This window comes from Diabrotica virgifera, chromosome 4 (genome assembly GCF_917563875.1).
Source record: "Diabrotica virgifera virgifera chromosome 4, PGI_DIABVI_V3a".
Taxonomy (NCBI): Eukaryota; Metazoa; Arthropoda; class Insecta; order Coleoptera; family Chrysomelidae; genus Diabrotica; species Diabrotica virgifera.
This window is the reverse complement of record NC_065446.1, coordinates 45,515,574-45,540,442: the sequence shown is the minus strand read 5'-3', so window position 1 is coordinate 45,540,442 and position 24,869 is coordinate 45,515,574. Positions and strand designations below refer to the sequence as shown.

The following is a 24,869-nucleotide window of genomic DNA, read 5'->3' as shown; positions in this document are numbered from 1 at the left end:
GAAAAAAAAAGCTCTTTGCGATAAACAAATTGAATAAAATTTAAACTAATTGACGAATCGTCTTAAAATTTTTTGTGCATTATATGGAATGTTTAACTCAACTTTTCGTGCAATATGAAAGTTTTAAGACCATTTTCGCAAAAGTTATAGCACATTTTTTCATTTTTTAAATTTTAGTCTTAAATTGCAATTTCCGAAGCAAAAAATGATCCGACCATAATTCAAAAAGTGCCATTTCAAACCTTGGCTGATCTACTAAAATACGATTACTCTAAATAATATATATATATATATATATATATATATATATATATATATATATATATATATATATATATATATATAATTACCCTATTTTTACCTATAGCGATTTAAACGAAAAACTGCCATTTTTGACCCTTATTTGTTAATAACTAAGTTTCTCGTCCGAACTGTGACGGGCATTTTTGTATTTATAATGTATTAGGTATATAGTACCCAAAAAATCCATTTGCAACTTGGCTGCTTAAGTGTCCCGACAAAAACCTTATTTCCCTGGAGTAATATAGCAATCAATACACAAGGCACGCTAAATAGAAAAGTCGAAGAAAAGTTAAACATAGAAAGCTTAGAAGAAGAAGGGACAAAAAACTTGTGTAGAAACAGACTAACAGATAAGCTAAATAGCCATAACGTATTGACTAAAAAGATATAGAAGAAACCTGGAAAATTATTAGAAAGTGTAATTAAAATTGGGAAAATGAAAACTATTAGAAAATGTAATAAGAATTACAAGCAGCAGAAGAAGCTTTAGGTAAAAGAAAAGTCAACAAAAATAAACGGGAATACAAAATTCCATGGTACGACGAAAGGGTGAAAGGACTAGTAAATCAAAAGAAACAAGCCTTCCTAACACACAAAAGAGTGAAGACACCAGAGGCACGAGAAGACTACGTGAGAATCAGGAATAGAGTAAACCAAGAAATAAATAACATCAAAAAAGAACACTGGGAGAAATTTACCAAAGATATGGAATAGGACCTCTATGGATCTTAGAGAAAGGTGTGGAAAATGGTAAGGAGACAAAAAACAGAAATGAATAAATTTGTACGGATAGATAACATTACGGAGGAACAATGGACTGAACATTTCACGAAATTATATGGAGAAGGAGAAGAAGAGAACAGAGGAAGGAACATTAACGAGACTCACGATATAGTACTAATATCAGAAGAAGAGCTACAAGAACGAATAAAAAAATAAAAAAATTGAAAAGCACCTGGTCTTGATAAGATAAACAATGAACTGCTAAAATATGGAGGAACAACACTACTCAAATGGCTGCTAAAATTATTCGTCGATATAGTAAATATTAGACCTGGATCCCGCGTATTAATAGCAAGCTGAAAACAGACTTTGAAGTATGGGAACCAGCGTTGCCAGATTTTTTTTTTGCCAAGTCGGGATTTAGGAACTTTTTGAGTGAAAAAAGCGGGATTGTTTCGTCGAAAGCGGGACATAGTGAAAAAAGGTATATAATCAAAAATATTTGAATATTTATCTTTTTATTTTAGTTCAAATTACGTTTACGAGACATTAAGATAGTCACCTAGTGAAAATATCAATAGAAAATAAATTTTAATAAAAATATGGTATTTTAAATCACATTTACCTTATCATTAAAATATTGAGTCTTATTCGTCTTCTGAATAAAAAAATAAAAAACAAATCAGATATCAGAATCAAAAACGTTTTATTCGTTAGAAAAATGTGGCGTTTCAAACAAAAGTCATAGAAGTTAGAGTTACAAATTATAAGAGAATAATTTTATATATTTATAAGAATAAAAGTTATAAAAGATATAAGAATAACAAAATAAGAACAATAAGAGAATATTTTAATTATTTATAAGAATTACTTATTCATATTTTTGTGAGGATTTAACTTCTTTCAAAATATCCCTTTTCTCTTTAGTAAATTTAAAGAACTCTTCACAGGATAGCTGTAGATTAAACTGGACGAGTAATTCTGCTTTAATTAACTTTACGGAACATTTATTTCTCGCATCTGACCATTTCAAATTCATCTGCGAAAAAACTCGTTCCGGAAAGCAGTTTGACGTTGGAGTACTTAATATAAAAGATACGAGTTTAAACATATTCCTGGTATCTTTTTTTGGAAACTGTTGAAAGAGCTGTTGCCATTTCTGTGCGGTGGTGGCAGTGGTGTCTTTGGAATTTCCCACTAATACGTCCAAAGATGATTTCAACAAGTTAAATTCTTCATATAGGTGATCTACCGAAATATTGTCTGTCAATTTCAATAAAGCGATAGCATTTTCAATCATGTCGAAACTAATTTCAGTTTCCAGATTTAGGAATTTAAGTCTAGCAAAAATATTCTCATCTGAAAAATTATAACGTTTTTCTATATATTTTTGGCAATTTGTGTAAAATAGTTTAAAGTCTTCGATGACTTTGATCTCTTCAGATTCAACTAATTTATTTAAAATAAGTTTCGTCTGGTAGCCGAAAAACCCATCCTTCTGTCTTTGAATCAGTCTTGAACGGAAGAGGCATAATGACTCATGCATTTCGGTTATGGCAATGTCATTTCCCTGAGACTCTTTTATTAATGTACCAAAAGCACTCATCACATTATAAACAAAATTCAAGTAGGCTAGAGTTTTTGTTTCCTCTGCTTCAGAACCAAAAATTTTTTCAATGGCTTTCGCACATGATTCTTTTTTATCAAAGTAGCTTTTCAAAGCAGGCCAAACCTTGATTATTCTCTCAACAGCAGGACAGAGCGACAAAAATCTTGTATTTACGTGACGTAATAACTCGACCCACTCCATTTCCGTAGTTTCAAATATCTCCATCAATTCCGCACGACGTTTAGCTGAATGTGAGAAATGGCCATATATTTTTAAGATGATAGCTTCTACATCGATGTCTAATCTATCACATGCAAATTTGCTCATGTTATGCAAGATGTGAACTGAACAGTTAGCTTTTAATATTTTTTCGTTTTTGGAATGAAGATTAGTGAAAACAGAATGATTTGAACCAAAGTTTACATTTGCATTGTCTGCACCATATGATGTTACTTGCGATAATTTTAAGTTATGTTTATCCAGTGTTTCACAAAGTACCTTTGTTATTTGGTCGGCAGTTTCGTCATTACTCTCCACAAATTCTATTAATTTGTTTTGTATTCCTTTGTCAAAACTGAAATATCGCACACATATTGGAAACATTTTCCGGTTTCCTTTATTGCTGGCATCCGTAGAAATCGAAAAAAATAAATCTTCTTTTAAATTTTGAACTACGTCCTTCAAAGCTTCTTTTGCCAATACTTCACAAACTATTGCTTCGCTCTTTGTCCTACCACATTTAACATTCTTAGCTATCTTAGAATCGGCGTACATGAGAGGTAATAACTTTTGAAAACAATCCAGACTATTGTAGCTTAACGAATGTTTAACGGTGTGATATACAGAAGTAATTTCTGCAGCTGACGTTTTGTATATAATATCATCGCGATCACGATCAGATGTTGAAGTACCCGGTGCCTGGAAATAGCTAGTTAAGTTTCTTGCAGCACGAGAACTAGTGATCTTCAAGTGACTATTTGTTTTGGAATGCTTCACTACGTCGTTTAATCCGCCATGTGAAATAGTAAACTCTTTTTTACACAGTGTACAGTAAGCTTTATACTCACCCGACGCCACAGAACGCAACCAATTGTGATCATTCTGCCAATTTGAACTGTATTTGGTGAGGCGATGTTTTCCTAGTTTGATTTTCTTCTTGGGTGTAATGTCTTCCGGTTTCGAGCAATCCGAAACATCACTATCGGTTTCATAAGTTTCATTCATCTTTCGTAAAAAAACTGGAACTTTTGTTTTCTTATTGCAATTACACTAAATTTCGCACCTAACGCAACTCACTACCTCACTGATTTCAAGCTCGAAAACAAATGGTATTCGTTTTTCTTTCGTAAGTAATCACAGCTACTCGCTTACGATTCAAATAAGAACAAGAAAAGAGCAGAAGAGAAAGAGAAGATGTTAGCAGTCGCACGCACCGATTGCGTGTGGCACAGAGGCACCCTCTCTCTCGCCCGCGCTTATATTCATTATGCGCTGGACAGGCGGCCGGTCCACACTTGTTTGTGCCAACCGCTGCGCTTTCTCAGTACGCTGCACGCAGGGTTGAATTATTCCCAAAAAGCGGGATTGAGCCTGTCCCGCGCGGACATTTAATTTTGAGTTAAAAATCGGGACGTCCCGCGAAAAGCGGGACGTCTGGCAACGCTGATGGGAACACTACTTTAAGAGGGGAATTTTTAATTGTGGAACAGGTTAAAAATTTGGAACGTCAGACTACGAAAACGTTCCATGTATTTTGTCGGACAGAACTTTTAATTGATTTGTTACCATTTCATTAAACTCTTATGCAAAAATCAGACTGGTTTTTATCACCAACTGGGCATTTTAATGAGTGTAACATGAAGAACACGTCAAATGACAGGGATCATGTTGGTTAGTAATAGCAGTCTGATGTTTGCATGAGAGTTTAATGAACAAAAGGGTAACAAATCAATTCGATGTTCTGTCCGACAAAATACATGGGACGTTTTCGTAATCTGACGTTCCAAATTTTTAAACTGTTCCACAATTAAAACTTCCCCTGTTCCAGTGTTCCCGTACATCAAAGCTTGTCCGACTAGACACCGTTAAGCTACTAACAAATTTCCAGCTTGCTATTAATCAACTTTTTTTTGGTACGCGGGATCCAGGCCTATATCGGAGTAGTACCAGCGGAATGGAAGGAAAGTTTCCTTTTACCGATACTTAAAAAGAAAGACTCGAAAAATCCTGAAAATTATAGAGGCATTAGTCTGATAAACAGTACATTATAATTATTGACGGCCGTCATAAAAGATAAAATCGAAGAAAAGCGAACATGGCAGATGAACATCAAGGCTTCCGGAAGAACCGCAGCACAATAGACGCAATTTTTATTATCAGACAAATAATAGAAAAGTCTATTGAATATGGAAAACCAGCATAAATGTGTCTTGTAGATTTAAAAAATGCTTTTGGCAGGGTTAGGCAAACTGACATCTTAAATTTATTACAAGCTGAACAAATAGACCATCAGATAACAAGAATAATTAATGAAATTAACAAAAACAACAAGACCAGAGTTATAATGTCAACAGGAGAAACAGAATAAATAGAACTTAAAGGAGGAATCCGCCAAGGAGACTTGCTCAGCCCATTGTTATTCAATATGGTTATGAATAAAATAATTCACGATGTAAGGAAACGACATGGATACCACGATGATGTGCTATGCAGTACTAATTGGTAATAACGAGGATGACCTACAAAGGCAGCTCAACACCTTAAATATCACAGCAAACAAACTTAATATGAGAATATTAGTAGAAAAAACTAAATATATAGTGATCAGTAAAGAGCTGCGTAGATGCAAACTAGAAATAGACGGCAAAATTGTAGAACAAGTAACGAAATTCAATTACGTAGGAGTAGAGATCACTAGTGACAGGATTATAAGAACAGAGACCACAAGGCAAGTAGCAAAAGCAGCAAGAGTAAGTGGTTGCCTCCGAGAAACCATATGGAGAAGCAAATACCTGACCACGGAAAGCAAAATAAAAGTATACAAATGAAAGTATACAAGCAGTAAGGCTAATCCTAACATATGCAGCGGAGACAAGGACCAATACAAGATAGATGAAACAACAAATCAACAATATCGAAATAAAAGTATTAAGATCAAAAGCGGGCGTATCATTAAGAGACAGACAAAGCAACAGAAGTATACGCGAACAATGTAAAATTCAAAATATTAACAGGTGACTAAAAACAAGAAAAGAAAACTGAAATGACCATGTAAACCGAATGGGTTAAGGTAGATTAGCGAACATCTATAAAAACAACAAGCCGTATAGCAGAAGACCCGTTGGAAGGCCGCCGAAAAGGTGGAAAGACAATCTACAGTCAACAACAACTGAAACAAATTAAGAGGCAGACAAACAGGAGTAATCTTAGTCGCACGAAGAAGAAGAAGAAAAGAAGAAGAAGAAGAAGAAGAAGAAGTAACTATCTCATGAACACAACAAAAAAAGATGTAAACAATCTAAACGAAGAAATAGTAGATGCAATAACACCAGCATAAGAAAAATTTGACCCTAAACATGAAAAATAAGAGAAAATTAGTAAAGAAACGGAACAGAAAATGGAAGATCGTAGAGTACTGAAAAGTCAAGGAAATGTTGACCCACAAGAAATAAACACCCTAAATAAAGAACTCTCTAAAGCTATCACACGGGATATTAGAAAATACAAAAACGAGAAAATGATAAAAACCAGAGAAGGAAACAAAAGCATGAAAGCATTGAGGATTATAATACAAAATGGTAAAAAAGAAATATTCCAACTTAAAGACAAAAAAAGTTATTCCAGAGCTTATCGAAAAATGGTACAGCTCTTACAAGAAAAGAGATATTCGGATAATTCAAAAAACAACATTTTAGTGGTGCCTCCGGGATAATATGACAGGGCTATGAAACAAAATCAGCTATTCTATTTTCCACAGAATTTTTTTAAAGTTAGGAGAAAATACAACGCTTCCATTCATCCCTGTATAATGCCAGGCAAGCAAAATTTTTTTGTTTCTGGAATAATACCAATCGATATCAATACATGTACCTACAAGTTGGTGCAAGAATCTTGAAAATTGGAGCACAAATAATAAAGTTATAAATTGTCAAACTTAATCAAAAATTTTGGGTGGCGGAATTTTGTGCCGGTGAGTGTATATCAAAACGTGTCTTGTAACTTGTAAGATTAAAACAGATTCAAATATTCAAAATCAACATGATTATAGACTTACCTGACCAAACAAAGCAAGTACTTCTTCGTTTCTATAAACATTAGTTTTATAAATTATATCATTGATAGTGGCGGTTAATATATTTTTGTTGTTGAACTTGGTAATAGTTGCATGAGCATCTGTGTACGTTTTACCACCATCACAGGAAAAGCTGAATCTATTGTCTCCATTAAACCTACCAGTCATAATTATATCTATAACAAAGTCATATTTTAAATATTATTTTATATGTAGACAAGGCAAAAACGGCGGGTTCGTTGGAAAAAATATTCCCATGAGATTTTTTTGCATAATCACATTCATGAGACATCCCAGAATAAGGTTCAAGAAGTCTCCCACGTGAAAATTAGTCCAATTTTTTTTAACAATTTTTTTAATCAAATTGTAAAAATTAATATTTTTGGCCCGAACATTTTTTTTTAGATTTTTTGGACCATTCTGGACAAAAAAGGTCTCTTATAATTTTTCTCTAGAGTTGATCGTTTTTGAGTTATAAGCAATTTAAAACTGAAAAAACCGAAAACTTTCAATTTTCACTGCTTAATAACTCGGTTAAGTTATTATTATGAAAGTCAGAAAGTGGGTAAATCAAAGATTAAAGCCACCCCTACAGGATCCTGAAGAAATTTTTGTCATTATTTTATTACTAAGCTGTTATTTATATAAGTAATAATAATGAGCGCCATGCAGGTATTATTAGGCTGCCGTCAATGGTGAGTGCGAGTGAGATGACATTCCGGCAGTCAATGGTGCATCTTACTCGCACTCACATTTACAGCCGCTTCAATACGATCTTACCGCTCATTGTTAATAATTAAAAATAACAGCTTAGTAATAAATTGATGACGAGTTCAGGATCATGTAGGGGGGCTTTAAACTTTGATTAAGTCACTTTCTGACTTTCATAATAATAATTTTTAACCGAGTTATTAATTCTTAAAAATGGCCATATTCTCGTTTTTCAAATTTTAAATTGCTTATAACTCGAAAACTATCAACTTTAGAGAAAAATTACAAGAGAACTTTTTTTGTCCAGAGTAGTCCAAAAAACCTAAAAAAAAATTGGACCACTTTTGGCGTGGGCGACTTCTTAAACCTTATTCTGGGGTGTCTCACGAATGTGATTATGCAAAAAAATCTCATGGGAATATATTTTCCACGAACCCGCCGTTTTAGTCTTGTCTAATGAGACTAAATCACAATTGATAAACAGAATTAAATTTTACATTTGTTTTGACGTTTTCATTTTCAATACGCTTTCTGTTTCGGTTTGATCTCGGTTTCCAATCAAAGAAAATCACCAGAAGTAGTTACCTCCCATATAGTAGCTCTACAGAGTTCCACGAGATCGAACACATACTACCAAGGTGAAAAGAGACTGAAGGGCATTAAAACAAACGAACAGAACGGACTCAGAAAATTCAACAAGAATTCTCATTTGTGAAATCACACATGCTGAAAGAAATGAAATCATGTAAAGCACCTGGGTTTGATGGCATCCATCCTGAGTTCCTGATACACAGTGGTGCATACACGATACAGTAGCTTGCAATGTTCTATAACGATATACTTCAGTCAGACAACATTCCTTTCTCACTTAAGCGAAAAAAGATAATTGCAATTCCGAAACCGGACAAACAGGATACTTGAAAATTTTCCCACTGAACAAATCTAACAGCAATATATGATACTGTTCGGAGACAGGGATTAATATATAAACTGGCCCGTATTATCCCCTGCAGAAAGATAATAATTAACCTCATTGACAACATGCTGACGAGTAGACAAAGAAGACAAGTGGACAGATGAAACTTAATAATGGCCTTACACAGGGTTCTGTTCTTGCCCCTTTACTTTTCAGCCTCTATATTTCTGAAATGCCTGAAACCGAATCTCGGAAGTTTGGATATGCTGACGACTGGACCCTTGCAACAAGCCACCAATCTTTAGAAACTACAAACATTACTCTCACGAATGACCTATCCATCCTCAGCAAATAGGTACTTTAAGAAATGAAGATTACAACCAAGTACTACAAAAACTAAAGTATCAACTTATCATCTCGACAATAGGCTGGCAAACAGAGAATTACGAGTGTATTTTAATAACAAACTGTTGAAACACAATAAATACCCCAAATACCTTGGAAATGCTCTATACAGAACGCTCCCATTCAAAGAACACCTGACGAAAACAGCAGCAAAACTAAAAACACGCAACAATATAGTACATAAACTCTGCGGCACTACTCGGGGGTCTCCTTCAAGAAGAGATCTGTGTCCAACGTTCAACAAATGACAGGACAAATATTGACTAACAAATAGGACTAAAGTCATGCTTTATATGTATTTTACTTTGCCATACTTAATATGTCAACTTACCAGTATCTTTAAATTTTAATTTAATTTTTCTATCGTGATCATAATTAACCCTAAAACTTGATTCTACTGTAAAAGGATTGTACTGATCTTTCCGTGCATTTGCTTGTCCATTTTCTAAATCTCTATCTAGTAATATTGTTGCTATAGCTGCCTGGCATAATTGGGCTAAAGATGGGTTTTCTTTCCTAAATAATGTATCATAATGATCTCTAATAAAGTTCGTATGAACGTTTCCAGCACTAAATTCGGGATGGTCTGCAAGGTCCAATAGGAAATTTACATTTGTTTCTAATCCTGCAATCTACAAAGAGGATAAAGGGTATTTTATCATTTTCTGCAATAAAAACTTTTGTTTTATTTGTTATATATTAATTTCTTTGCAACACGAAAATGCAGTAGCTGTATAATACTCTGGTTAAATCGGAGAGTGCAGGAAGAGTCTATAGGTACCGGTTTCGGAGGTTTTTTCCTCCTCATCAGTAGTCCCATATTCTCTTCTCTCCGATTTCTCCAGGCATCCTACTTTGGGCCTTTCCGAATTGCAAAGAACGAAATGTCGCGGATGCACTAGAGCCATCTACTGAAAAACAAAATAAGTTATCAATCGAACTAGCACAGAAAACGACAATAAATATCGTTCCCATACCAACAGATTGACAACAGGTGGAATACTTTCTTTGGTTACACCTCCTGAGATTTTCAAAAATTATAAATCATACACGATGCCGAGGAAATTAAGATAAGAGAATTTTAAATAATTTTTGAAAATCTCGGGAGGTTGTAACCACAGAAAGTATTCCACCTGTTGTCAATCTGGTGGTATGGGAACGATATTTATTGTTGTTTTCTGTGCTACTTCGATTGATAACTTATTTTGTTTTTCGGTAGATGGATCTAGTGCATCCGTGACATTTCGTTCTTTGCAATTCGGAAAGGCCCAAAGTATGATGCCTGGAGAAATCGGAGAGAAGAGGATATGGGACTACTGATGAGGAGGAAAAAACCCCCGAAACTGGTATAGACTCTTCCTGCACTCTCCGATTTAACCAGAGTATTATGCAGCTGCTGCATTTTTGTGTTGCAAAGAAATTGAAAATGTTTACATTTTAAAGTTGTTTACATTTTAATTCATTTACTCTTTTGTTGTGTACTAAGGAATCTTTCTTGTTGGAACTTTTACCACGCTGGGCAGATGGGTTGTGAATTATTTAAAATTCTCTCATCTTAATTTCCTCGCAATCCTGTATGATTTATAATTTTTGAAAATCTCGGGAGGTTGTAACCAAAGAAAGTATTCCACCTGTTGTCAATCTGGTGGTATGGGAACGATATTTATTGTCGTTTTCTGTGCTACTTAGATTGATAACTTATTTTGTTATATATTATTTTACAGCTTTCTAAGCCGTGATCTGTCATTATTTCTTCTCCAGCTTACAACCTGTCAGTGAAAGACAGTAGCGACTGCTGTACGCCTTTCTAATCGCAATCACCAACGAAATATCAATAAAAATAATTCCAGACTGCGCCTCATGAACTCGGAAAAGTCGGACTTGTGCTTTTATCAATTGGTTATTTGACATTTGTTCTCATGACAGACGACTTAAGAGAAGCTAGAGTTATAGCCACTTTACACGATGCAAGTAATTGCACAATTTCTTGCGCAAGAACTTGTGCAATAAGTTGCAACTAACTTTCTGCAATAAAGTGATTACACGTTGCAAACAATTGCATAAACTGACATGAAATAGCCAAACTTTGACAAAATAGCATAAATTTTAGGTTATGTTGTTTTTATAAATTAAATGTAACTTTTTGAGTAGAGTTATCAGAAATTAGATTAAAAATGTTAAATTATAATTTGAGAAAATTATAATAATACGTATTATATATAACAAAATAGATTTTTTAATGTTGCATAATTAAAGTTATCCACCAGAATAATGTTATCTGTGCAGCGTGAAATTGGTAAAAAGTTCCTCTAGTTTTGATAAAAAAAAATTGTTTAGTTTGAAATTTAGGATGACAGAATGTCAATGTAGTAAAAACAAACAGTGTAGCCTTAAAAGTCATTAAAAATATAACCAAATTGCAGAAAAATTGCATGAAAAATAAGACATGTTCTATTTTACTGCAGCAAAAAATTGCTGCAAGAAGTTACAGCTTTTCTGTGCAATTTTCGTATGACACTATGCAATTTCTATTACTGCAAGAAATTGTGCAATTAATTGCGCAATTAGTTGCATCGTGTAAATTGGCTATTATGCTACAACACCAACTGCGAGTGACACAGAGAGTCGGTTTAAAGATAAACTGAGGTGCTCAGAGCAACAGTTTTCTAAGCCACAAATTGAGCATTTTTAGATTAATATATCAATACCTACCTCTATATTTGGCTAAATGGCGCTACATAATTTGTAGTGCCATCCCATAAACATAATGGAAATGCGCATGCAAAGATTGCATTTATCTCAAAACTTCGTTTTTGGGGTTAGGCCACTGTTGTTCTGAGCGCCTCAACTATGGAAAAACAAAAATGAGCTAACAGAAATCGAGAAATCGCCCATAGAACTTGTGGAAAAATATGTGTGTAGCTACTCCAAAAAATAAGTTTAGATTGGGCTGCATTCGGAAAACTGAGAGACGTGTTTAAAAGAAACATCCCAACCTATTTAAAAATAAATGCTTTTAAAAGGTGCGTTCTTTTAGTCCTCACATAAGGAGCAGAACAATTAACTCTCACAAAAGTATCATCGGAAAATTGAGAAGGACACAACGAAAAATGTAGAGATCGATGCTTGCAATAAACTTAAGAAATGGAATAAGAAACGAGGTGTAGAAGAACCGGGTTGGAAGATTATATCGAACGTGACAAAACATTTATTACACATTACAACAAATTATATCGAACAAGGCAAAAATGGAGATGGGCGGGACATATTGCAAGAATGAAAGACGAAAGATGGACAAACATAAATTGCTTGAATGGAGCCCACGGGTAGACAAGCGAAGCCGGGAAAGCCCCCAACGAGATCGACCGACTACCTCAAAAGAATTGTAGCCAATTGGATAGCAGAGGTACAAAACAAAAGAAGATGGAAATATTTGGAGGAGGTCTATGTTCAACAATGGACAAATCAGGGCCGACTGTTGATGATGATTATGCATTAGTTTTTATTTGAACTCCAACCCAGCGGTAAAGAAGTAAAGTGTTTACTTTTAAACCACTCATCAGTGGTAAAAAACTCTAAAACCGTGTAATTTTGAGAATCAACACTGATTTTAATGAAAATTTGGGTTTAAGCTCTGTTGACACTGTTCTTCAAAATCTGCCCTATGCCCGCACCGCGCTTTTGCCCTGGGGGTGAAAACAACCCCATCCAGGGGATGAAAATTTTTAATCAAAATAACTATGTAAATGGATTAAGTGACCAATTCTGAGTAAATTTTGTTCTATAAATTTTTTTTTGCAAAATTGACACTTTAAGAGTTATTTGCGATTGAAACTATGCATTTGTCATTGAAAAAGCCACACTTTATAACCGTTTTCATGAATAACTTAAAAACATTTAATTTTATAGAAAAAATCATTAAGAACAAAATTGTGGGTAAAAAAACAAAGAAATTTGTGTCATAAAGACCCAGGTATACCCAATAACGACTGAGTAATTGCTCTTTAAAGGATGGTTATTTTCGAAGAACCTCGAAATGGAGAACTTCCAATCTCAAATAACTCGAATGTGGTGCAATTTTTTGGAAAAACTTAAGAGACATCTTTTAGTTCATTAAAAAATCTTTCAAAGAAGCTCTGACAAAAGTTTTTTGCATAAGAACTAGGTACTGATTTATGACAAAAATAAATTCACTCTATGCGGTTTTGTTTTTGAACTGTAAAAATTAAACCCTCGTCAATCCTAATAGAAATGAATAGCTTCCCACTTGAAATTAACTTTATTTAGCTATAATTGATACAATCCATGATTCGACCGGTTTGGAATGCTAGTTTAGAAAAAATAGTTGATTAAATCGAAAATGACATTAGTTACTATATTTTAAAAAAATTTGCGTTTACACAAAAAAATATACCTAAAAGTATTCATGCTACAAAAACAAAAATATAATCAAAATTTTCAGCAAAGGAAATTCTACAATTAATATTGGAAACATTTTTCAGATTATGAATATTTTTAGATTTATTTAAGAAAAATGCACTTATTTTTTAAATTTTAAAAATCTAACAATAAAACACTGAAAACTTTTGTTTTTTATACATCCACCAAATTTATTATAACTATGTTACTACAGCGGTTTCGGCAGAGTGCCATTCTCAAGTGGTTTAGTTTACTATGTGTTTGTCTTTTTAAAGTCTTTAATTGAAGAGGTTGAGGAGTGGGGGCTGTTTGACTCGAGTTGGTCATTCAGAATTATATCTGTATTTTTCAATTTATTATTTTCCATAGATTCTAATAAAGATAGCTTAAGGCCTTTATTTTTAATATGAAGAATTTGAAACTCTTCATTAAAAGAATGATTATGATCTAGAAGGTGAAGCGCGTATGTAGAAGTGTCTGTTTTTCTATTGTTGAAAGCCCTTTTGTGTTCTGCTATCCGTTTGTCAAAGGTTCTGCCAGTTTGATCGATGTAAGTTTTCGGACAGTCACCACAAGTTAGTTTGCAAACACCACTCTGTAGTTGCTTTCTCTTTCGGCTCTTATTGTTCTTAGGTGTTATTCCTGAAAGCTGGTGTTATTCCTTTCTTTTTTATGTATCTGACTCTTTTTGTTGTTATCTTGCCAGTATATGTGATAGAGCAAAAGGTACTGGGTTCTCTCTGTGGTGGTGGATAGACTAATTTCAGGGCTCTCTTATGGAGTTTTTGGTTTAAAATTTTGTTAATTGTTTGTTCGTTATAGCCATTGTTTACTGCTATTTGCTTAATGACTATACATGCAGCATTATACTCATTGGGATATGCCCATTAGACAGCGTCTTGGAGGAAACGTTGGAGGCCACATTAAAAATTTTAAATAAAAAATGAAATAATGTATCGAAATAATGTAGTGTAGATATAAATGATATAAGTGTGGAAATTCTGAGATTAAGAGAGGCAAATAACGAACTAAAGGGACAGGTTGTGCTCAACTTGCTAATATTGCTGGTAAACCGAGAACTCTGAGGAGAAGGGATAAGGTGAAACAATACATGTTTATAGATCATGAAAGAGGACACGAAGATATAATTTTATATTAAGAGGTTAACTTGATTCTGGTAGAGCATTCTGGACTCCTGTTATCAATAGGTTATTTAAAGATATTTTTGGGATCGATGAAAAGATTAATAAACAGTATAATATGTATATCCACTAGATACTCCCAGCTTATATAGTTTCATTATTGCCTACATACCTTGGGATGGCGACATAGCACACATTTTGAAAAATACAGGTAATCTTAAGAAGACGAAGATTCATGATGACCGAGACCATACAAAAGAGGTAAGGTATAAAAGGACAATATTAAGAAAATTTATAAAAGAACGTTAAAGAAAAGAACAGTAAAATTATTGTTAAACTGTTGGATAAACCGTGGGTAGAGTCAGTGAGATACTCCGGAGTATGGCCTGCATGATCAGTTGTTGTAAGGCTTAATGTATGGTACAGATAACGGAACCGAAAAGATGTACTGAAACATAAATTTAGATCTGAGGATGGTCTGAGTGACAGATAATAATTCAACTGACTTTGGCAACTTGTATATATGTACCGGTTTTAGAACGCCTTTCCACGTTGTCCGATGCCTAACTTCCACGTCCTTCTATCATCCCATTGGCCATCTCTAAGATCCCTTGTACTCATTGCTTTGGTTACCCCTTCTTTCCATGCCTTTTTGGGTCTTCCTCGTTTTTTGCGGTTTGGTGGTACCCACTGCATAATATTTTTGGGCAATCTTGTATCTTCCATTCTTTGAACATGACCATACCAAAATCAACTGTTTTCTCTCAATGTCTGTTGTTAAGTAACCATCTATTCCAATTCGTCGTCTTACTTCCTCATTTCGAACTCTTTCCCTACGGGATATACCTAACGATCTTCTAAACACATCCATTTCTACAGCTTCTAATTCTTTCCTGTTGTTCTCGCTTCTCAGTTATTCTCCAAGTTTCTGCTCCGTAAAATAGGCTGCTTTTAATAAGTATTTCATAGATATTGTATTTTCGCTGTATTCCTATTTCGTAGCTCCAAAGTATTCCATTTAGGCAGCCAATTGTTCTTCTAGCTTGTGTTACCCTTTTCTTTATTTCCTCATCGTCTTTTCCCGTTCTATCGAAGATTACTCCCAGGTACGTGTATTCACTACAGGATGTGATTTTTTCATTATCCTCTAGTTCGATATTGGATAACACAGCTTCTATGGGTAGGTATTTAGTTTTTTTCACACTAATTTCCAAGCCCCACTGTTCATATTCCTCCTTTAGGTTTCTTGCCATATACTGTAGATTGTCTTTATCATTAGCTATGATGACAAACCTCTCCGAGGTCTATACCCATATCGTGGCATTTACGTTTCCACTGGTTTAGTGCTTTTGCAACATATATCTTGAACAAAGTTGGTGAAATACAGCAGCCCTGGCGCAGACCCTTGTTAATGATGAATTTTTTAGATAGTGTGCTTGGGCAACTTATGATGTTGATATGATACCAGTATATCTAAGACCAGCGAGCAAGTAGAAAATGGATTTTTTGATTTTAGAAAGGGTTTTCGGCGATATCTCCAAGCAGAAAGGTGGTGTCCACTGGTATTATATGATAAGGGATGTAAATGGAAGTATATGGAAAAATTCTAGTCGAGATATAGGTGTGGACGGAAAAGAGTGCTTTGGCGACTTGGAATAAGTAATATCTTTTAAAAAGAAAATATTAAAAGTTCATGAAAAAAGGTTTTACATCTCATATCAGAGAATCCATGAAAGGTTTGGGTTGTTGTAACATAACAAAATAAAATATTAAATAAAATATATTAAATACTTACATTATACTCTCTTAGTTTTGCTTTAAGCTTTGAAAGACCTTCTTCTCTCTCCTTTCCCCAAACTACAAGTTTTGCAATCATTGGATCATAATGAATTGAAACTTCGTCTCCCTGCCTAACTCCTATTAAATAAAATCTTTAAAAATTATTTTCTTATTCCAATTATTTTTATAGAATTTATGGTTAATTATAATTTAAAATTACAAGGAAATACATCTGGTCAAAATATTCAACGAACATTAGAAAAATGAAGAATCAGGGGAAAATCGTAACAGTATCGAGTACAATAATAGTACAATAGTATCAGCTGATAACACAACATTAAATAAAAAAATAGAACAGTTAAAATAATACGAAATCCAACGTACAAAAAAGAGTCGATTTTTGACTACTTAAGTAAATTAACTAAAGAAACTAATACAGATTATACATATACTAAGTAATTTAAGAGGAAGAAACTGCAAGTTGTTTAGACATTAGACTTAGGCAAATATGCAAATTGCATATTTTGTATATAATGCATAAAAAATGCAAAAATGTCAAATTTTGCATATTTTTATAAAGAGCATAAAGTGCATATAATTTGAAAATTTGGTGTTAACTATATATTTTTATATTCAAACTTGCAGATAGCATGAAAATGCCAATATTTAATTTTGTTTTACAATCACTTCGTATTCAAATTCTTGGTATAGTAACTAATAAAAGACAGCGGATTATAGTTTTGTCACGTTTTGTCCTGGAATTAAGGGTTTGTGTTTGCCAGTTTATGTCTCTAGGTAAAAATTTTTATTTTGACGGTCAGTTTCACTTGGTTTCACTATTGTTGTAAAATTGGAGGCGTAAACAACGTGTATTTCTAATTGTGAATAATTATTGTGCTTTGAAAATGCCGAAAATAAGCAATGTTTCAACTTGGATAAAACCTTACAAAGAGCTATCTACGGATATGGATAAAGTTTATTGCTCATGTTGTGGCAAAACCGTAAGTACATACGCATTATTTTTTATTATATTTTAAAAATTTACACGGTGGTACAAACAAAGATTTTAAAATTGGAGATTATGTTTAAGAAAAGTACCGACACAAGGCTAGTTCGCAATAAATCGATGTATTTTTTCTTTTTTCAAGCATTTTTTAAACTCCTTGCGATAAAAAATAGGATACCTATTTAAAATCCAAATCATTCAATAGTCTACTGAAAGGTCGCTAACATTTTTTCTAACAATAGCATAGTTAGCTTTAATTTTGCTAAAAACAAAAACATATCATATATTGGACTTAATTAATTAAGTGCTTTTAATTTATGCTCATAGCATTTTTTGTTTAAATGTAAACAGAAAAGACCAAGAGCCTCTTGTAAATATTTGGGGGTTCTTCCTTCTTGCACAGTCATTTCTTGACATTTTCAAGACTACTATACCGATTTTTATTTGATTTAATTTAAATATTTTAATTGTTATGCAAAAGCGGTTCATTTTTAGTTTATTTCTACAATCTTAGATTTTAAAAATGGGCACAACTATAGAATATTTATATTCTTTTTTAGATTTCATCTGAAAAAAATTCAAATAGATCAGCATGTCATAACCGCTACACATTTAGCTAAAAAAAGAATGTGTGTGTACTTTGTACGCACGTAAGAAGTTATACTTCTATTATATGATTATATTATGATTATAAACGAAATTAATATACTTTTTATTTATATTTTATTTAAATAATAAATTAATTTATACTTACTACTTCTCAAACATTTTTATTAAAACAGTGCCAAAAAACACATTAAAAATGCCACAAATGATTTCTGAACATTAATTGTCGGAAAAATTTTTAACTAAATCGTATTTTCTGAAAATAAAATTATATAATAAATATACTTACAATCATCAAAATGTATAAAAAAAATAAAAAAAATAAAAGTTTCTATTGGGATTCGAACCAACTTACCACGCGGCTGGTATTTGCGTTGTATTAGGATTCACCCGCATTAAAACTTCGCCACAGAGACAGCTTGTCATTATGTGCGAAGATCGTCTAACTAAACAGATTAACCTTTTGACATTTTTAACTTATGTAAATCAAATTATTTTGATTTTGAATTGAAATGATTTAGAATTGAAAAAATACAACAAAACATAGAGTAGGAAGACAATATATTAGGTGAATATTGATAGAAATTTTGATGGTAATCAAATTATGTAAATAAAAGTATAACATACTACTTATGTATTTTGGTAGGTTCAAGGTAGGTATCGGAGCCCGTATAACGACTAATAAATTTCGCAATCACTTGCGTCGTGCAAAGTGGCTATGTTCAAATATCATAACAAAATTTGATCAACTATTTATAAAACACTTACCAGTGAAAGATTCTTTATCTTTGAATAAGCGAGATGTGCGGCACTCATACTAGGCACAGTTTGATGAGCTTTCACATTGGCATGCAACAATCATCTCTTCTATGTAAGTAAGTCCAAAAATATAATATGAAAACTATTTAAAAAGGCAGTATAACCATTAACTAACTTTTTGTTTGTTGTTTCTCTTCCTACAAATTTTAAAACGCAACAAGCATAAATTATAACCAAACCATGCACAGTCCCACAGCTGTGCCACAGCTGCCATATTGGATAATTTTTGTCATGTCATTTGAACATCCAATCAGAACAAAGTTATAATGCGCATGCGCTCGGTCGCTAGGTTTTCCCATATAAAATTTCACCGTCACTACGCCCGTAAAGAAGTATAACTTCAAAAAGTAAAAACCACATCCGGTGAAAAATATCAACCTTCAGTGTCCAAGTGCTTTCAGTCAAGTTCCAAAAAACAAACCGAACAAGAAACTTTTAACGAAGACTTGTGTCGTGCATTAGTATCTTCTAATATACCGCTTTCAAAATTATCTAATGAAAACTTTAGTTCTTTTTTAAAAAAATATTGCAAACAAAACATTCCCAGTGAACGAACTCTACAGAGAAATAATGTCAATTTGTTATACTCCTCAGTTATCCACAACATAAAAGCCGAAATAGGTAATAATTACTTTTACATATGTGTGGACGAGACCACTGACTCATCAGGAAGATACATTGTGTACTTATTGATTGGTGTACTTAGCGATGAAACCTTTCCAAAATCGTATTTAATTTCCTGTAAGCAAGTGGAAAAAACCAACGCTCTAACAATATCACGGTTTCTACAAGAAGCATTAGCAAACTTTTTTCTTCCTGCTGCTGTGCCTAATGATAAATTATTGCTTATTTTATCTGATGCCGCACCATATATGGTAAAAGCAGGACAAAATTTAAAAATATTTTATCCAAACTTAATACATGTCACTTGTTTAGCACATGGAATAAACATAGTTGCGGAGGAAGTAAGAAAAAAAATTTCCACTAGTTAACAGTTTAATTATAGCGAGCGTTAAAAAGGTATTCCTGAAATCACCTGTAAGAATACAATGTTACAGAGATATGCTTCCTGCTGTTCTACTGCCACCGCAACCCATTTTAACACGTTGGGGAACATGATGATGGGACTTTTAACGGATGATAGTTGCCAATCTTTATTGGAAGCTAAGCAAGCCTTCCAAAATTACATCCTCCAACAGCAACTGTCATTCATAAAATCAAATTATAGTTTGGTCAAGAAAATTAAAACTCAATTAGAATCCTCCAAATTCTAATTGTTAGAGAGTACAGTTTTAATAAAAGAATTTGAGTCATTGTGTCAAAACGTTAAAGGTACTATTGGAAAGGAAATTTTTCAAAAATTTAAAGTAACCATGGAAAAAAATAGTGGTTACCAGGTTCTTTCTGAAGTGGTTCAAGTACTAGCTGGGACATTTTCCGAACCACTTAATTTAGAACCATCTATTATAGTAAATTTGAAAAATGCCCCAGTTACATCAGTTGATGTCGAAAGAAGTTTTCTATTTACAAATATATGTATTCAAATAGAAGCCATAAGTTTTTATTAGAAAATTTTGAACATCATTTGATAATCTATTGTTACCACAATTCAAAATAATATTTATATGCTAAAATAATTGTATATGTTATGTATTTATAATATTGTAAGTATTTTTGTAAATAAAAAATATTGTAGATATTTTTTATTACATGCATAGTGTAGGAAACAGAGGTTGAACCTTGCAAAATGGACACAAGTCCGGTTTTATTTTTTTTCTGGCATATCAAGGGGTGCTTATTATAAGACTAACTTTTTCTGAAAAAATTTCGCCCCGGAACCCCCCTTTTCACCCCTTTAAAGGGGGTAATTTATGGTTTTTGCAGAACGTAGCCCTTCCTGTACCTTTGACAAAAAATTTCTTTTATAGAAATATGAAGAGGACTATATTTTCTACGATTTATTTTCGACAGCATCTCTCTATCATCCACCGTTTAGCAAGGGTGGCGCCCCAAAGTTGACAAGTTTTTAAAAAAGATGTTTTTAAAAAAAATATATTTTTCCCTAACTGTAACGGAGATTAAAAAGAAATGCTGCGGAAATTATTCACAAATAGATGGTTGATTTTTTGGTATAGGTTTCACTTAAGGGTAATTGCCCTTTTTTTAATTACAGGGTGTTACATTTTAAAAAACCCCTTTTTATACCATCTGAACCGTTTATGCTAGAGTAAAAAGACTTTCAGCGATTACCCATGTACTGGTGTTATTTACAAATTTGTATAATGCACCCCCATTTTTTCCCCGGAACAACCCAAAAAAAAGAAGAATTAATAAATAAAGTGATTTTCTTGGAATCCTTCACACACAATGCCCTTCATTAATATGCTTCATATATCATTTTGTGCAAGTTATTATTACCCATGCATGGACACTAAAAGCGATTTCCTAGTGCAACCCCTGTAGCCAAAAACAATAAATAAAATGAGGGGTTGAAAATTTTTTTTTGTTTTTTGCTTTTTGATCCATATGGGCATATGCTTCATCAATAGTGCTTTTCAAAAATATATATGGTTATTGCAACATCCCTGCGCAAACCACCCCTATCCTTGAAAATATACTGCGAAACTACTCCTATACCTTATCCAGCATGTTTTTACGATTTTCTTATTACCTATTCATTTTTTTTAAACAAAATTTATACAAGGTTAAAGACCACTATTTACTCTAAAAATTAGGTCGTATTCATTTTTTTCGTTTAAGCAACCGTTACGGCACAGTGGCGCCGTAAACCTCATATATGCTTTGACGGGCTCCAGTTTTTGTTTATTTTTTCGTCATCTGTTTGTTTTATTGATAAAGTACTTATGTAAAATAAAACAACACAGTGTAACCTACAAATCATGACCTATGCACATTTTACATTCTTTGCTCCCCAAAGCTACAGTGGTGGCCCAAAATAAATTTTTTCATATTTTCGCCACCTACACGCATTTTATTGCGTTAATGCTACCTTAATAGCAGAATATTCACCCCTAAGTGGTCGCTAAGCAGTGGCGGATCCAGGGAGGGGTGATGGGGGCGATCACCCCCACCCCTCTCAAACCAAGTGATATTATATTTGAAGATTATAAAAATATTCGTTTATTTTTATAGAAATACCTATATTATATTAATATTATTTTTATAAGAATGACTTTTTATGCTTTAGCGACAGTGGCGGATCCAGCATCGTTAAGAGGGGGGTGCCAATTGGTTAAATTTCTATAAAAATAAATGAATATTTTTATAATCTTTGACTATAATATCACTTGGTTTGAGAGGGAGGGAGGTGATCACCCCCATCACACCTCCCTGGATCCGCCACTGCGTAGCGACCACCTAAGGGTAAATATTGTGCTGTTAAAGTAGCATTAATGCAATAAAATGCATGTAGGTGGAGAAAATATGCAAAAATTTATTTTGGGCCACCACTGTGGCTTTGGGGAGCAAAGAATGTAAAATGTACATAAGTCATAATGTGTAGGTTACACTGTGTTGTTTTATTTTGCATAAGTACTTTATCAATAAAACGAACAGATGACGAAAAAAAAAACAAAAACTGGAGCCCGCCAAAGCATATATGAGGTTTACGGCGCCACTGTGCCGTAACGGTTGCTTATACGAAAAAATGAATAGGACATAATTTTTAGAGTAAATAGTGGTCTTTAACCTTGTATAAGTTTTGTTTAAAAAGAATATATAGGTAATGAGAAAATCGTAAAAACATGCTCGCCAAGGGATAGGGGTAGTTTCTGCAGTATATTTTCAAGGATAGGGGTGGTTTTCGCAGAGATGTTGCAATAACCATATATATTTTTGAAAAGCACTATTGATGAAGCATATGCCCATATGGATCAAAAAGCAAAAAACAAAAAAAAATTTTCAACCACCCATTTTATTTATTTTTTTTTGCTACAGGGGTTGCACTAGGAAATTGCTTTTGGTGTCCATGCATGGGTAATAATAACGTGCACAAAATGATATATGAAGCATATTAATAAAGGGCATTGTGTGTGAAGGATTCCAAGAAAATCAATTTATTTATTAATTCTTCTTTTTTTTTGGTGGTTCCGGGGAAAAAATGGGGGTGCATTATACAAATTTGTAAATAGCACCAGTATCTGGGTAATTGCTAAAAGTCTTTTTACTGTAGCGTAAACGGTTCAGATGGTATAAAAAGAGGTTTTTTAAAATGTAACACCCTGTAATTAAAAAAAGGGCAATTACCCTTAAGTGAAACCTATACCAAAAAATCAGTTAATTATTTGTGAATAATTGCCGCAGGATTTCTTCTTAATTTCCGTTACAGTTAGGGAAAAATATATTTTTTTTAAAAACATCTTTTTTAAAAACTTGTCAACTTTAGGGCGCCACCCCTACTAAACGGTGGATGATAGAGATATGGTGTCGGAAATAAATCGTAGAAAATATAGTCCTCTTCATATTTCTATAAAAGAAATTTTTCGTAAAAGTTACAGGAAGGGCTACGTTCCGCAAAAACCACAAATTACCCCCTTTAAAGGGGTGAAAAGGGAGGTTCCGGGGCGAAATTTTTTCAGAAAAAGTTAGTCTTATAATAAGCACCCCTTGATATAGCAGAAAAAAAATAAAACCGGACTTGTGTCCACTTTGCAAGGTTCAACCTTTGTTTCCTACACTAGCATTTATGCGCATATTTCATACTTTTTTATTTACATATGTGCCTAAGTCTAGACATAACGAATTGCTCCTCTATGAACACATCATATTGAAATCTGTTGGGAAATATAAAGAAGCATCGCACCTTTGGCACAGTCCCAATAATGTTCTCCACAGGGACATTATTGTAAAAAGTGATAATAAGACCATATCAAAATCTAAAATCGTTATGAGGTTCTCGATCATTCCATTGTAGTAAGAAGGCACAAGACGACCAAATCTTTCAAATTACTTTAGTGGCTGTGATATTTAAAAACAAATTTGCGGAGTGTATGACTTTAGTATTTAAGAATAATATATTATACGTTAGATTAGAACAAAATTACTTAACAATGTTGTTGATCAAACTGTAGTGACAGAAGAAATGTTCAATTATTGACCTTACTTTTTTAAGAAGGGTAAGTTATAGTGTGTAATAAAATAAATGATATTCAAATAGCTACCAGTCTCTATTCGAGTATCATCTGCTGCTTCGGGCGTAGAAACGTAAGACAGATGACCAGCACCAGGTAGAAAACCACCCCTAGGATCTTCTGCATAAATTCTGGCTTCAAAGGCATGTCCCTTTAAAGTAATCTCCTCTTGCGATAATGGTAGTTTTTCGCCTGACGCCACTTTAATTTGCCATTCCACAAGATCAGTATCTAAAATGCACAATGAGCACCTATTATAACTGTATTCATAATTTCTCAATTTTAACCCTCGTAAGGCTGTGCTTAGATTCTTACGTAAACAACGGTGCGGCGTGCATTTGCACCCCATCTGTATATCCATTTTTTTATATGTAAACGCCGGGAAAATTGATTTAAAACATAATTAGGACTTGTTTATTCTATGAAACATAATTTTGCAAAAAAAAGTACTCATTTTTTCTTAAAAAAATATTATCGTTGCAAGACAAACACATGAAATTTTTCACAGAGTGAGCAACACAAATTTTTTACAAACAATACAGTTAAGCCGGGACTTTCGATCATTTTTCTCGGACATAAGTAACACCGACCTTGTCCCTTAGCTTTCTTAGCTCCAGGTGGAACATCAGAAACGTCCAATTCAGGACATAAAATTTTCATTATTTGTATCCTACAGTCATTTTTCCAAAAGAGCACTTAAACGCTAAGAGTTTTAAACAAGGTAATGGGTATAATGCGTTTAGAATTTAATGCGAATAAAAAAATGGACAAAAATCAAAAAAAAAATATTAAAAAAGATAGGGAAGAAAGACGAGGTCAGGGGTGCATTTGCACCCCGCACCGCCTTACGAGGGTTAAATAATGTCTAAATAATATCAGTCAATTGTGGCATCTCAGTGACATCGTGAAGCTGAACAACTCCAATTACTACTAAACAAAACAATCAGTTTCTATGAAGAGTATATGGACTAAAAATGAATATATAAAGAC

At 33.3% G+C, this 24,869-nt stretch overlaps 1 protein-coding gene across 1 annotated transcript in view; it reads right to left on the bottom strand.

Annotated features, from left to right (window-relative positions):
• The window catches only part of LOC114327089 (methylcrotonoyl-CoA carboxylase subunit alpha, mitochondrial), a 70,269-nt gene that overhangs the window by 5,600 nt on the left and 39,800 nt on the right, over positions 1-24,869 (bottom strand). The window contains exons 7-10 of the mRNA XM_050648176.1: positions 23,910-24,110; positions 16,315-16,436; positions 9,290-9,590; positions 6,909-7,102 (exon numbers count right to left, since the gene is read on the bottom strand). Coding sequence (XP_050504133.1) covers positions 6,909-7,102; positions 9,290-9,590; positions 16,315-16,436; positions 23,910-24,110 — 818 coding nt within the window. The remainder of the gene's footprint in view (positions 1-6,908; positions 7,103-9,289; positions 9,591-16,314; positions 16,437-23,909; positions 24,111-24,869) is intronic.